This window comes from Plecotus auritus (genome assembly GCF_963455305.1).
Source record: "Plecotus auritus genome assembly, chromosome: 8".
In the NCBI taxonomy this organism is placed as follows: Eukaryota; Metazoa; Chordata; class Mammalia; order Chiroptera; family Vespertilionidae; genus Plecotus; species Plecotus auritus.
The window spans coordinates 327188-341120 of NC_137782.1; the positions used below are offsets into that span (position 1 = coordinate 327188).

Genomic DNA, 13933 nt, shown 5'->3' on the forward strand with positions numbered 1-13933 from the left:
GCTGGAGAGGGAGGCGTGTGGCGGACCTGCCAGGTGCAAACCCCAGGTCCCCTGCACGGAGGCCCTGAGGGGGGACGGAGCCCACACGGCCTCTCCCTGGTGCTGGGCTGACCTCCGTGCCAAACGTGTGCCATAAAAGCTGGAAACGCACATCCTGTTTTCAGGAAAACAATAAGGCTCCTTTGAAAAACATTTTTATTTAAATCCTAAAACCAAAACATCTCTGCTCTCTGGACCCCCCCCTCCGCCCCCCCCTTCTCTCTCATTTAAGTCCTACTTGTCCCAGATGTGAGGTCCCTCGGGGGCGGGAGGGGCGGCCTCGGCCTGGGATGCCCGCCAGTGGCAGTGCCTATTCTTAGTTCCTTTAATTGCCCATTAGCGTGTTGGCGTTTGCAAAGGTAATGAGAGAATGCGGGCCGGGGGAGCTCCCTTCTCTGTTCTCTCTCTCGTCCTCCTCCTCCTCGGAAAAACCTGGCTCCCACGTCTATGGCGGCCCCGTCTGCTCTACGTTCTCTCGCCTTCCCTGGGAGCAGCTGGTTTGAATTCTGACGACACGCCGGTCTCTGCCTGGATCTGCCCGTTCTGACTCCGGGAAGTGCCTCCCCCACCGTGGCCTCCTGTTTTAAGCCTGATTGTGGCCCAGTGCAGTTCTACGTCGTCCCCCGCCCCCCGGGCTTTTGGACACGGATAAAGCGAGCACATGCGTGAGAGAGTTAGCCGAAGCCCTGGGAGGGAAACGTGTTTGAGGTGCTCTCCTGCCCGCGGGGACCTGGCGCGCCCTGGGCACGGGTGTACCGAGCGGGGCCTGCGTACACTGTCCCTGCAGTCCACGTCCACGCGGCCGCTGTTCAGCAGCAGCCGGAGCAGAGCCAGGTTTCCCCTCCTCGCGGCCCAGAACGCGGCGTTGGCGAGCGGCGTCTCCTTCTGCAGAATCAAACGGAACAGGATCGCAAAGTCAACCTGGGCAACGTGGCCTCGTCAACAGCATACCAGGCGTCCTCAAACTGCGGCCCGCCGAGGACATGGATCCGGCCCGCCGGGGGCCGCTGCCCGTCCTGCTTAGCAGCCGACGCGTCCCGGGCCCGCAGTGCGCATAGGAATTTGTTCATAGTTTTTTTTTTAAACTATAGTCCAGCCCTCCCACGGTCTGAGGGACAGGAAACTGGCCCCCTGTTTAAAACGTTTGAGGACCCCTGGCATACACCCTTCTCAGACGTGTCCTAGCCTGCGCTCTAATAAACTTGGTGATGGAACACACTGCTTTATTTTTTATAGTATGTTTTTATTGATTTCCCAAAGGAAGGGAGAAGGAGAGAGAGAAGCATCCATGATGAGAGAGAATCATGGATCGGCTGCCTCCTGCACGCCCCCCACGGGGGATCGAGCCTGCAACCCGGGCATGTGCCCTGACCAGGAATCGAACCCTGACCTCCTGGTTCCTAGGTTGACGCTCAACCACCGGGCCACGTCGGCCGGGCTGGAATGTACTGTTTTATCGCCAATGTGGGGCCCAGGGCTGTTGACGAGGTGCAGGTTGTTGATAACACGGCGCTATTAATACCCCATTTCCCACCAAGACACTCGCTTTCCTGCCGGTGTCTTTGTTCGCCGTTTCCTTGTTGCCTGAAGTGAGTTCTGCCCCATCCTGCAAGGCCCGAGTTCTGCTTAAATGCCATTTCCTCCCGGAAACGTTCCCGAGTCTCTCTTGACCTCTCAGCAGAGAAAACCACTCCCGGCCCGACCTCTCGAGGGGTCCAGCAGCCCCTTCTCTGTGCTCCCAACAGTTCTACCTGCCCCCGCCGTTGGGCGGAGCCTTGCTTTCACACCAACTGATGTTCTTGCCTTTAGCCAGAAGCGGCCAGAGGTTCCAGCTGAGACCCAGGAGCTCCGGGCAGAATATGCCGCTACGTGTCCTCGTGGGTCCTTCATGCTGGGTTGTTTTAAAGTTGCAAAGTTGCCCGGCCCGTGTTGCTCAGTGGTGAGCGTCGACCTAGGAACCAGGAGGTCACGGTTTGATTCCCGGTCAGGGCACATGCCTGGGTTGCAGGCTTGATCCCCAGTGGGGGACGTGCAGGAGGCAGCCGATCCATGATTCTCTCTCATCATTGATGTTTCTATCTCTCTCTCCCTCTCCCTTCCTCTCTGAAATCAATAAAAATGCATTAAACAAATAAATAAAAAATAAAGTTGCAAAGTTAATGTTGGAACCGGACCTATGGGAGGAAGAGAGCTGGAGAACAGTCCTCAGAGTGGGGGGGGGGGGAGCTGCTGCAGTACATCCTCCTCCTCTAAACCAGGGACGTGGGTTTGGAGAGAACGGTGTGTGTGTGGTGGGGGGGGGGAGGGGGGGAAACAGCAGGGGGAGGGACCGACCACCATGGGCCTCAAGCCCAGCCCTGCACTAGAACACGGGGTGGCCTGATGGGGCTCGGTTCCTCTTGCTTAGACGGAGGCCACATGGCCTGCCCTGTAGTCTGAGCTAAAGTTTAAACCAGGGGTCCTCAAACTTTTTAAACAGGGGCCAGTTCCCTGTCCCTCAGACCGTGGGAGGGACGGACTATAGTTAAAAAAAAAAAACTATGAACAAATTCCTAGGCGCACTGCGGGCCCGGGACGCGTCGGCTGCGAAGCAGGACAGGCAGCGGCCCCCGGCGGGCCGGATCCATGTCCTCGGCGGATTGCATGTGGCCCGCGGGCCGTAGTTTGAGGACGCCTGGAACTTTAAACGGTGCCGGTTACCTGCGGGGCCCAACACATCGGAAATGCCTATAAAGGCTTGCTTCCTTCCCTCGGTCCTGTTCCTCCTCCCCCCCCAATATATTTTTATTGATTTCAGAGAGGAAGGGGGAGAGAGAGAGAGAGAAACATCCATGATGAGAGAGAATCATAGATCAGCTGCCTCCTGCACACCCCACTGGGCATCGAGCCCACAACCCAGGCATGTGCCCTGCCCGGGAAATGAACTGTGACCTCCTGTTCATAGGTCGATGCTCCACCACTGAGCCACGCCGGCCGGATGTCCATCTCTCCCGTTTTCTTTACAAAGTTAGAACCAACAGGCAAACTTAAACTCAGCGTACTGGTAAGAGCACTGGTGCTAAATAAAGAACTGTGCTGATCTCAGAAGCATGTCTAGTCTTCACGCTGTTTACCGAAGAGATGTTTCTGGGTGGACTTCCCACACCCCCTGGCCCCACGGGCCTCGGATGCGACGTCTGTTAAGCAGACGGAGAAGGCGCTCAGCACAACACCTAAGGCAGCTCCGCTGGGTTAGCGAGAAGCCACAGCACCGCAGCCACAGCGTGGTGTGTGAGGGCCTCATTCCAGAACCTTCCGCACACACCGCTGAGTGCTCTCTGCATTCTCGGAGGAGAGCAGGGCAGAGCGGGGAGCGGTAAGCGGATTGCAAACACACTCTGAACCGTCTCCTGGCTCCGCGAGGAGGGGAAAAATCTCACCTCCGATTCCAGGCGAACCATGTCCTCCCCCCGAAGGTGCACATTTTACCGTTTAACCGTCTGTGGCCAAACGCCAGGGTGGTGTCCACACCCAGGGCCGTGGCTCTTGCCCCAGGCGGGGTCCCCCGTTAGAGCCTTTACGAACCGAGCGAAGTGAGAGCAAGGCCGGTTTGTGTGGACCCTAAGCCACGAAGCAACGCCCTTTCATGGCAGGATCGATCGCCCGAGGCCACGGACGCCCGGAGGGTGAGCAGGAAGAGCATCCAGGACGCTCCCGGCTGGTCCTGGGACACGCGACTCGAGAGGAACACGCTGCAGGGCCTCGCGCGCACCCAGAAGCCTCTCGGCCCTCAGCCAGCCAGTCTCCCACGTCCTGCGCTCTCCGGCCGGGCCTCACCGGGCTCCCTCGAGGCTCCAGGAAGACGCGAACAGCTCGCTTTCCCCGAGGGCCCGTGTCCCGGGAGGCGGCGGCGGGCAGAGCTCCGACCGGGGTGGGAAGAGCCGAGTCCCAGTTCTGACCGCTGCGCCCGCTCTGTGCCCTGGGAGGTGGCCTGGCTTCTCGGCCCAGGAGCGTGGGGTAGGACAGCAGCGCCTCCCTCCCTCCCTCCCTCCGTGCGGCCGGAGGACTGAATGAGGCCACACACACGAACGTGCTCCCGCCCTCTCGGAAATCACTAAGAATACATTTTAAAACAATGAATTAAGAAAAATACTTGTCCCGGCTGATTCACCTGTCACTAGCCGTGCTGGGGACATTGGCACTGCCAGGGGCTGGGACCAGAGGTGGAGCCACCTGGTTTCGGCCCACAAACGGCTTCCCAGCCCAGGGGCACAGGGGCCAGGCCGAGAGGGGGCCGTTACGGGGCCGGAGTGGGAGAGCAGACCCCGTGGTGAGCAGAGAAGGGTCTGTTCCACTGGAGGAGGCGGCAGGACGGCTCCGGAGAGAGGATTCTTGGGAAGAGCGCTGAAGGGGAGCAGGGGGCCCCGCAGACAGGACAGGGTGTGAGGCAAGACGTGGTGGCCCCCCAGCATCGGGGCCCCGCTCCCCGCCTGGCAGGGCTGGAATGGAGGTGTGAGGAGACAGGGCAGGGCGCGCAGGGCAGGGGCTGGGCCGGCTGAGGGAGTCTGCACTCCATCCTGGCAGCAGGGGCAGCGAGGAAGGGAGGAAGGGCGTGGAGGTGACGAGACCGTCGCTTTGTGTGGCTGGAACAGGGGTGGGCAAACTTTTTTTTTTAAAATATATTTTATTGATATTTCACAGAAAGGAAGGGAGAGGGATAGAAAGCTAGAAACATCGATGAGAGAGAAACATCGATCAGCTGCCTCCTGCACACCTCCCACTGAGGATGTGCCCGCAGCCAAGGTACATGCCCTTGACCGGAATCGAACCCGGGACCTTTCAGTCCGCAGGCCGACGCTCTATCCACTGAGCCAAACCGGTTTCGGCAGGGGTGGGCAAACTTTCTGACTCGAGGGCCACCATGGGTTCTTAAACTGGACCAGAGGGCCGGAACAAAAGCATGGATGGAGTGTTTGTGTGAACTAATATAAATTCAAAGTAAAGGAGCGGAGGGGAGAGCAAGAGAACCGGATAGAACAGCCGGATCCGGCCCGCGGGCCGTAGTTTGCCCACGGCTGGGCTGGAAGGTCCCGGCAGCCCCAGGAGAAGGGAGGAAGGAGGCCCCTGGGCCCGGCTGCCTGCTCCTGGCTGTCTCAGGAGCGGAGGAGGTCGGCGTCCGCGAGGCAAGGAGCTGCTGCAGGGCCAGGGCATGGCGGACGGGCCGAGCGGAGGCAGCCACGGTGGGTGGCAGGAGGAGACGGACCGGGACGTCAGGAGCGACACCGACCTGGTCTGCGACTGTGTGAGCGGAGGGAGAAGGAGCCTGTGCTGCCCCCTGCAGACATGATACACACAACCCCCGGCGACCTCCCGCCTCCCTCAGGACCGGCTGCCTCGTACACACCGATGGCGGCTGCGCCCTGGCCATTCCTGGACGCCATTCCTGGACGCCGTTCCTGGACGTCGTTCATGGACGTCGGGAACCCTAGAGGGACGGGTTTCAGGAAAGACGATGAGTTCCGCTTGAACATGCTGCTCCCGGGGCCCGTGGGCATCGAGGTGGCAGCCTGTTCTGCACCACGTGGCACACGGCCTGCATGCCCCGCTCCTGGGAGCCTCCCCACAGCTCAGCGAGGTGGGAGCCGGCCCCCCATGGCTCCTTCCTGTCCTCCTTCCAGCTCCTCTTATGCCGACAGGCGAAGGCCCCGACCCTCCTTCTCTTTGGGGTCAATGCCCATGGCGCTTCCTGGGTTCACACAGACCTCCTCGGCACGACGCGGACAGCACCATCGATGCTGGGTGCGGACGGGCAAGCCCTTCACCCCCCGGGAGACGCCACCGCCGTGAAAACGCGGCACAGAAACGGCGCTGCGGCCACGTAGCCTCGTCCTCACCCCCCAGGGCCGGGGGCCTCCCAGGCCTGCGGCGGCCGAGTGATGAGGGACAGCACCGACGACAACGCTGAGCCCTCCCTCGCCCGTGTCGGCGTGTGCCACGCGCTCTCCTGCTCGGATGCATCTCATTCCCGGAACAGCCCCATCGAGCGAGCGCTTCCCCCCCCGCATCTGACAGATGAGCACACGGAGGCCCACACGTGATTCCTCGAGGTCATCCCGCTAGGAAGGGAGAGGAGGATCCGAACCCACGTCTGCTCGAGCCCAGAGGCCGAGGTCTCGCATCTGATTACCCAGGAGGGAAGCTGAACAGACCTCAGGGTGCCGCATTCTCTTCCCTCCCCCTCGTGTACTGCCAGGATTTGGCTCACGCACTGCTCATTAGCGCACCTCCAGAAACTGAACACAGGAAGGAAGGGAGAGGAAACATTGGGGGGGGGGGGCGGGGGGAGTAGTGGTTTTTGGGTAGAACGAGAAATCCGATGAAACGCCAAGAGATCTAGGCTATGGGTTTAAAAAGGGGTTCAGAATAAGGTGGGTTGCGCGTGTTACTGGCGATTCGGACGCACCGTCCCACTTGGCGCGAAGTCCTCGAAGGTTTCAGGATGTGCAAGAGACGGTGCAGAAGCTACACCCTGAGCAGTGCCCGCTGCTGTGCTTTGTGGGAGGCATCGAGGAGACAAAGGTGGTTTGCCCCTGGCATCCTGCCTCACCGAGGGGTTCATGTCACACCAGCATCTCCAAATCAGAGCTCCAGTCCGTGGTTAGTCTGTTTCCAACCTATGTGACCACAACAGGCGAATCTGGAGAGATCGGAAGCGGATGAGCAGAATCTAAAGCTGGGAAGTTGGGGGGAATAGAGTGTGACTACTGCTGATGGGTGTGCGACTTCTTTCCCGGGGGGTGAAAACATCCTAAAATTAATCGTGCTGATGGTGGCACAACTCTGCGAATATACTAAAACTGAAACGGACCCTTTAATGCTGTTCTTATTGATTTCAGAAGGAGGAAGGGACAGGGAGAGACAGAAACATCAATGATGAGAGAGCATCATGGATCGATCGGCTGCCTCCGGCACGCCCCCTACTGGGAATCGAGCCCACAACCCGTGCATAGGCCCTGACCTGGCCGGGAATCACAGAGACCTCCTGGCTCATCGGTCGACGCTCAACCACAGAGCCACACCGGCCGGGCGGTAGTTCAGTCTTTGGACGGGTGGGTGATCCCACGGTCCGGCCAGATCATCTTGTGGACGAATGTATGTGCCCTCCCCCCACCAAATCCTAACCCCCCCCCCCCCCGCGATGCATTGCGAGGTGGGCCCTGGCGGGAGAGCCCCAGGGCAGGGTTAGTGCCCTTAAGCGACACGAGAGCCTCCTCTCCCCCGCGGGAGGACACAGGGAGCCGGCCAGGAAGCAGGCTGTTGGCACTTTGGAGCTATTAGGAGTAATGTTGCTGTGAACATTTGTGTGTAAGTTTTGGTGTGAACATATGTTTTCGTTTCTCTTGGGTGGATATCTGGGACTGACATTGTGGGTCATGTGGTAGCTCTCTGTTTAACTTTCTGAAGAACTATAACGTGGCTGCATCATTTCCTCTTCCTACCAGCCGTGTCTGAGGGTTCCAGTTTCTCCACACCTTTGCCAACAACACCTGTCATTGCCTTGTTGATTAGTCATCCTATTCCAGGGGTGGGCAAACTTTTTGACTCGAGGGCCACAATGGGTTCTTAAACTGGACCGGAGGGCCGGAACAAAAGCATGGATGGAGTGTTTGTGTGAACTAATATAAATTCAAAGTAAAGGAGCAGAGGGGAGAGCAAGAGAACCCTCCACTCTTACAGCTCCGCGGGCCGGATAGAACAGCCGAACGGGCCGGATCCGGCCCGCGGGCCGTAGTTTGCCCACGGCTGCCCTAGGGGGTGGGAAGGGGTATCTCACTGTGATTTTTTAAAAAAAATACATTTTTATTGATTTCAGAGAGGAAGGGAGAGGGAGAGAGAGAGATAGAAACATCCATGGTGAGAGAGAATCACTGATCAGCTGCCTCCTGCACGCCCCACACTGGGGATGGAGCCCACACCCTGGCATGTGCCCTGACTAGGAATGGAACCGTGGCCTCCAGGTTCATAGGTCGAGGCTCAATCACTGAGACTCACTGTAATTTTGACTGGCATTTCCCTGATGACTAATAACGTTGAGCATCTTTTCGGTGGCTCACTGGCCATTTGTATATCCTCTTGAGAGAAATGTGCATGCATGTCCTTTGCCCATTTTTAAGTTGGGTTGTCTTTTTATCGTTGAGATATCTATCATCACTTAAAGACGTTCAGAGGCCTACCATTTCCAAGCAAACAAATCCGGGCCAATTCTGGATGCCTCTAGAGCCACCGTGCCTTGCAGGATTTTTTGAAAGCGTTCTCCTCACTCATGGTTTCCACCCACTCTCTTCACAAGGTTTCAGTCTGGCTCCTGAACCCACACTTCACCCAAGCTGCTCTCATCACAGCCACCGGTGGCTCTGTTGTTACTAAATTCAGTGGCCACTCTTCAGTTCTGAGCTTGGTTGCTTTCTCTGTGGTATTTAACTCCAAGTCCCTCTCCATGTTCATTCAACGGCTAGAGACCCTTGGCTTAAATCCTGGCACATCTTCTGTGTGTTTTCCAACATTTCATCACACTGGCTGCCACTCAAGTTTCCTTAATGGGTGTCTTTTATTCTGCTCATTCTTTTTTTTTTTTTTAAATATATTTTATTGATTTTTTTACAGAGAGGAAGGGAGAGCGATAGAGAGAGAGAAACATCGATCAGCTGCCTCCTGCACACCTCCTACTGGGGATGTGCCTGCAACCAAGGTCAATGCCCTTGACCGGAATCGAACCTGGGACCCTTCAGTCTGCAGGCCGACGCTCTATCCACTGAGCCACACCGGCCAGGGCTGCTCATTCTTTTTTTAAATGTATATATGTATTTATTGATTTCAGAGAGGAAGGGAGAGGAGAGAGAGAAACGTCAATGATGAGAGAGAATCATTGATCAGCTGCCTCCTGCACGCTGCCCCACACTGGGGATCAAGCCCCCAACTCGGGCGAGCACCCTGACTGGGAATCGAACCCTGACCTCCTGGTTCATAGGTTAACGCTCAACCACTGAGCCACGCCGGCCGGGCCGTGCTTAAGTCTTGATCTTCAAGATTGCGTCCTCAGTCCCTCTTATTTCCCACCTTCACACGGACTCACTGGGTAATCCCATTCGTTCCCACGGGTTCAGGTACCACCCAACACCGCTCCCCACTAAGCCTCCTCTCTCCCTCTGCCTACGCCACCCTCCTGGGCTCCCAGCGTTCCGTCCGTCTATTGATCCTCTCTTCTTGACTCCCATCGACCCTTACGCTTACCCGTCCCAAGCTGGACGTCGGCTCTTCACCTCGCTGGCCGTCCCTAACTCTGCAAAGAACATCAGCTACTGAGTTCTGCAGATTGAAACATTCTAAAGCCACTCATCCTGCCTACGTCCTTCGACACCTGAGCTCGAGTCCCGTGCCATTGGACAAGGTGACCCCAGCATCCTCCTGTGTGGCCTCCCAGCTCCCCTCCACACTGCAGCCAGAGACCTTTCCGAGGGGTAAACCTCGCCAGGTGGGTCCTCCCCTCATGGAGCTGCAGCAGGACGTGCGTCACGTGGCTCTGGAGCCAGACACACCAGGGTTTCGCTTCCTGCTGCAAAACTGAGAGAGCAGCTCATTAACTAACTCATCACGTTTTAGTTTTCTTGTTTTATTTTTAAAGCCCTGGCCGGCGTGGCTCAGTGGATAGAGCGTTGGCCTGTGGACTGAAGGGTCCCAGGTTCGATTCCGGTCAAGGGCATGGACCTTGGTTGCGGGCACCTCCCCAGTGGGGGGTGTGCAGGAGGCTTCTCTCCCATCGATGTTTCTGACTCTCTCCCCCTCTCCCTTCCTCTCTGTAAAATATCAATAAAATATATATTTTTAAAAAGAACCAGGAAAGTACATTCTCATGCGTCTTTGGAGGGCTCAGAGCTGGGCACATTTCAACCGCTCAGAACATCTTAGCTGTTATTTTTACTAAACCTTTCACAGGGTCATTTCCGCCTGAAATGCGGGGTTACCAGGATGACTTTACCCAACTCCGTAAGCTCCGCTCCGCGCTGGGCACCCAGCCTGGGCCCAACCAGGCCTGGAGAGGCGGCGGCGGCGGCAGCGCGAAAGGAGGACACAGACCCGAATCCACGCCGCACCCGTCCCTCTGCGTGCGCGGCCGCAGGAAGGCGGGACCCGGCTCCTCCCCGCTGGGCCGCCACCAGCGACAGCCCCGCCGCCTCCACCCTTCCTCCTCCCCGCTGCCCTCCCGGCTGCCCTCCCCGCACCAGGCGCACCGACCGGGGCCACAGCGCTGCAGCCAAACCACGAGCTACAGGAGCCGCCCAGCTCCGCGCTTCCCCGTCCACGCCTCTCCCCGCCCGACCCCCGCCTGCCGGTTCCAGGCGGTGCGCACCCACCCTGCGGCCCTGCGGCGGCTCAGCGGCCTCCGGGTGCAGGTCTGTAGCCGGCCCGCCCGCACTTCCTCCCGCGTCCGCATCCCGCACCCCGCATCCCGCACCCCGCACCCCGCATCCCGCACCCCGCATCCCGCACCACGCGCGCTCACCTTGAAGGACATCCTGCACGTGTCTCCGTGTCCGGGTGTCTGGGCCGCACAGCGGGACCGCGCTCCGTGCCGGGCGCCCACTGCACCCGCCCCGCCCGCCCGGTCCGCAGGCAGAGGCCTCCAGGCACCGCGCGCTCCCGCAGCCGACACCGCAGACAGGGCGGGGCGCGGAGGTCGCGGGGAGGGGGATGGGACGGGGGCGGGGTGGGATGGGAGGGGCAGGGGCGGGGCGGGACGGGGGTGGGTGCATGGGGGCAGGGGTGGGGTGGGACCCGGCGATGCAGAAGTTGCTGGGAGGCTGCGCATGCCTTCCAGGTCCCCATCTCACTCCCACTCCAAACGGTGCGCGCCCTGTGCGCTCTCCACGCTCACACGGGTTCACACCCACGCGCATCACTTCACACCCCCACCCTCGCACCTGCAATTCCTCTCAATCCACACGCACACTCCAACTACACACCACACCTGCACACTCCCCACCTTCCACGCACACAACGCTGTCCACCTGCACTCCTCACACGCTCACACCCTCTCATACACCCACATCCATGTTCCCACCACACACATACTCACTCCAAACCCCACAAGAACTGTACAGTCTCCACATTCCCCACACGCAGGTTCACACACGATACCCCCCCACCACACACAATACTTCCCCCCCACACACACACAATACTCCCCCCCACACACACAATACTTCCCCCCCCACACACAATACTTCCCCCCCACACACACACAATACTTTCCCCACACACACATACACAATACTTCCCCCCCACACACACAATACTTCCCCCACACACACACACAATACTTTCCCCACACACACATACACAATACTTCCCCCCCACACACACAATACTTCCCCCCCACACACACAATACTTCCCCCCCACACACACACACAATACTTCCCCCCCCACACACACAATACTTCCCCCCCACACACACACAATACTTTCCCCCCCACACACACACACAATACTTCCCCCACACACACACACACGGAGCGGTGCACGCCCTCACACACTGCTTGCTGCCTGCCCAGGTCGCACTGTACGTGTGCACCCAAACGTGGTATTTTGTGGAAGAACCATACTCAAGGGGCCAAAGAGCCGCATGTGGCTCGCGAGCCACGGTTTGCTGACCACTGGTTTAGGGAAAGCAAAGGTGGGAGAGTCATATATATTTTAAATGAAAAAACAAATTATTTTTTAATGTATAAAAGACAATAAGAGCCTTTCTAGAAAATTCAAGGCTAAAGTCAAAGTGACGTCCCACGCTGTAGGGTGGTGGGCAGTTAGACAGACGCGTTCTCTTGCCATCGGAGTCTTGGCTCCGAATTCTTTTGTGGCCAGTACCCAAGTGCCGAGGTGGCTGCACCCAGGTCCGGCCTGACCCCATGGGTTTAACACCCAATGGCCCCCCTCTGCCCCCACCCCAGTTCTACCTCCAACACTAGGAATCCACTTATTCTCCCCTCACCACTGCTTCCGGCTCCTTCCCTCTTCTCAACTGAATTTGTAATGAAAATGTGTAAGTTAAAAACTACCACTACAGATAAAAGTTAATAATGACAGCAAAAACGGTTTCCCTTTATAGGGTCATGGGAATTGAACCGTGGCCTCCTGGTTCATAGGTCAATGCTCAGCCACTGAGCCACACTGGCCAGGCCTTTATAGATAAACTAGTACTTTGTGTTTAAAATCCTTTTAAATTACCTGGTTACCCTTCAGAAGGGCCTTCCAGGGACGGCACGGGCCCCTCTGGACCTCTGGCATGGGCTCTGGACGGGCCACTGCTCTCCTGTCGCCTTTTCAGTCCAGGCAGGAAAGAGAGGGCACGCGCACACGATTTTCTGGAAGGACTTTGGCAAAGGGACTGTTGGCAGGTGTGAGAGCAGGGGCACACAGCCAACCCGGGAGGTGGCACCCCAGAAACAGAGACCATCCAAGGTCGCAAGGGGCAGGGCCACATGAACACGTAATAGTGGGCACGTGAACAAGGGGCAGGGCCACATGAACACGTAATAGTGGGCACGTGAACAAGGGGGGTGGGGCCATGTGAATACACTGGAGAGTGGGCACGTGAACAAGGGGATGGGGCCACGTGATCACAGGAGAGTGGGCACGTGAACAAGTGGATGGGGCCACGTGAACACAGGAAGTGAGCACGTGAACAAGGGGGGGGGGCCACGTGAACAGCAGGAAGTGGGCACGTGAACAAGGGGCAGGGCCATGTGAACACACTGGAGAAGTCCCATGAGGATGGAGGAGGGGCCACGTGATCACAGGAGAGTGGGCACGTGAACAAGGGGATGGGGCAACGTGAACAGCAGGAAGTGGGCACGTGAACAAGGGGCGGGGCCACGTGAACACACTGGAGAAGTCCCATGAGGATGGAGGAGGGGCCATGTGATCACAGGAGAGTGGGCACGTGAACAAGGGGATGGGGCCACGTGAACACAGGAGAGTGGGCACGTGAACAAGGGGGCGGGGCCACGTGAACAGCAGGAAGTGGGCACGTGAACAAGGGGCAGGGCCACGTGAACACACTGGAGAAGCCGCCTGAGGATGGAGGAGGGGCCACGTGAAGGTTGAAGGGAGGCGGCCAGGAGCCCCCAGAAGCTGAAGAGGCAGGGAGGACCCTCCCCTGGAGCCTTCTGGGGGAGCACAGCCCCGACACCCTGATTTCAGGTTCTGGCCCCAGAAGGGGAGAGCATGTGTTCCTGTTGGTTGAGGCCAGTTTGTCGTCATGGGAGCAGCAGCCCCAGGAAACAGACCCTCCTTGCCCCTCCTTTGGGGCTTTGACCGGGTTCTGGGAGCAGCTGAGCCCTGTGCCCCAGGGGAGACCCCGAGACCTCTCACAGGAGACCCATCCCTGTGTCTGTGCCTCGGCCCTGTCTCCCGCTCCCCCGGGGCTCCTGGGCAGTGACCGTGCAGTGGGCGCACCAGGCAGGCTGCTTGGTGGGAAGCAGGCCCCGTGCCTCAGGGACTCCCCGCCGCCTGGGCTCTGAGCCCCCAGCTGCAGGATGGTGCAGGGCCCCCCCAGCCCTACCTTCACCCCCAGGTCTTCCCCCTCCTGAGTCCAGCCTGGGCCTCCGCTTCCTGGAGCATCTGGGTCGACAGGAGCCAGCAACTGGGCTGTGGTGCCCATTTTCTAGACGCCAAAACTGAGGCTCAGAGAGGGGAGCAGAGGCCCTCCCCCCAGCCCACCTCCCCCTCCACTCAGCCCAGCTCACAGGTGTTCCCCCAGTGGCCACCTGGTTGCCGTGGTGTCAGAGGAGGGGGAGGAGGAGGGCATTTCTGAGAAGCAATCCAACAATACACAGCAGCTGGCCCTCCTTCCTCAT

At 58.7% G+C, this 13933-nt stretch overlaps 1 protein-coding gene across 2 annotated transcripts in view; it reads right to left on the minus strand.

Annotated features, from left to right (window-relative positions):
- Window positions 1-10724, minus strand: part of ANKRD29 (ankyrin repeat domain 29) — a 30108-nt gene extending 19384 nt beyond the window's left edge. Inside the window, exons 1-2 of one of the 2 annotated variants that reach the window (XM_080685008.1) lie at window positions 10580-10724; window positions 814-924 (exon numbers count right to left, since the gene is read on the minus strand). In XM_080685008.1, coding sequence (XP_080541134.1) covers window positions 814-924; window positions 10580-10591 — 123 coding nt within the window. In that variant the 5' untranslated portion in view covers window positions 10592-10724. The remainder of the gene's footprint in view (window positions 1-813; window positions 925-10579) is intronic. The other variant, XM_080685009.1, reaches the window with a different exon arrangement.
- Between the last annotated feature and the right edge of the window lie 3209 nt (window positions 10725-13933).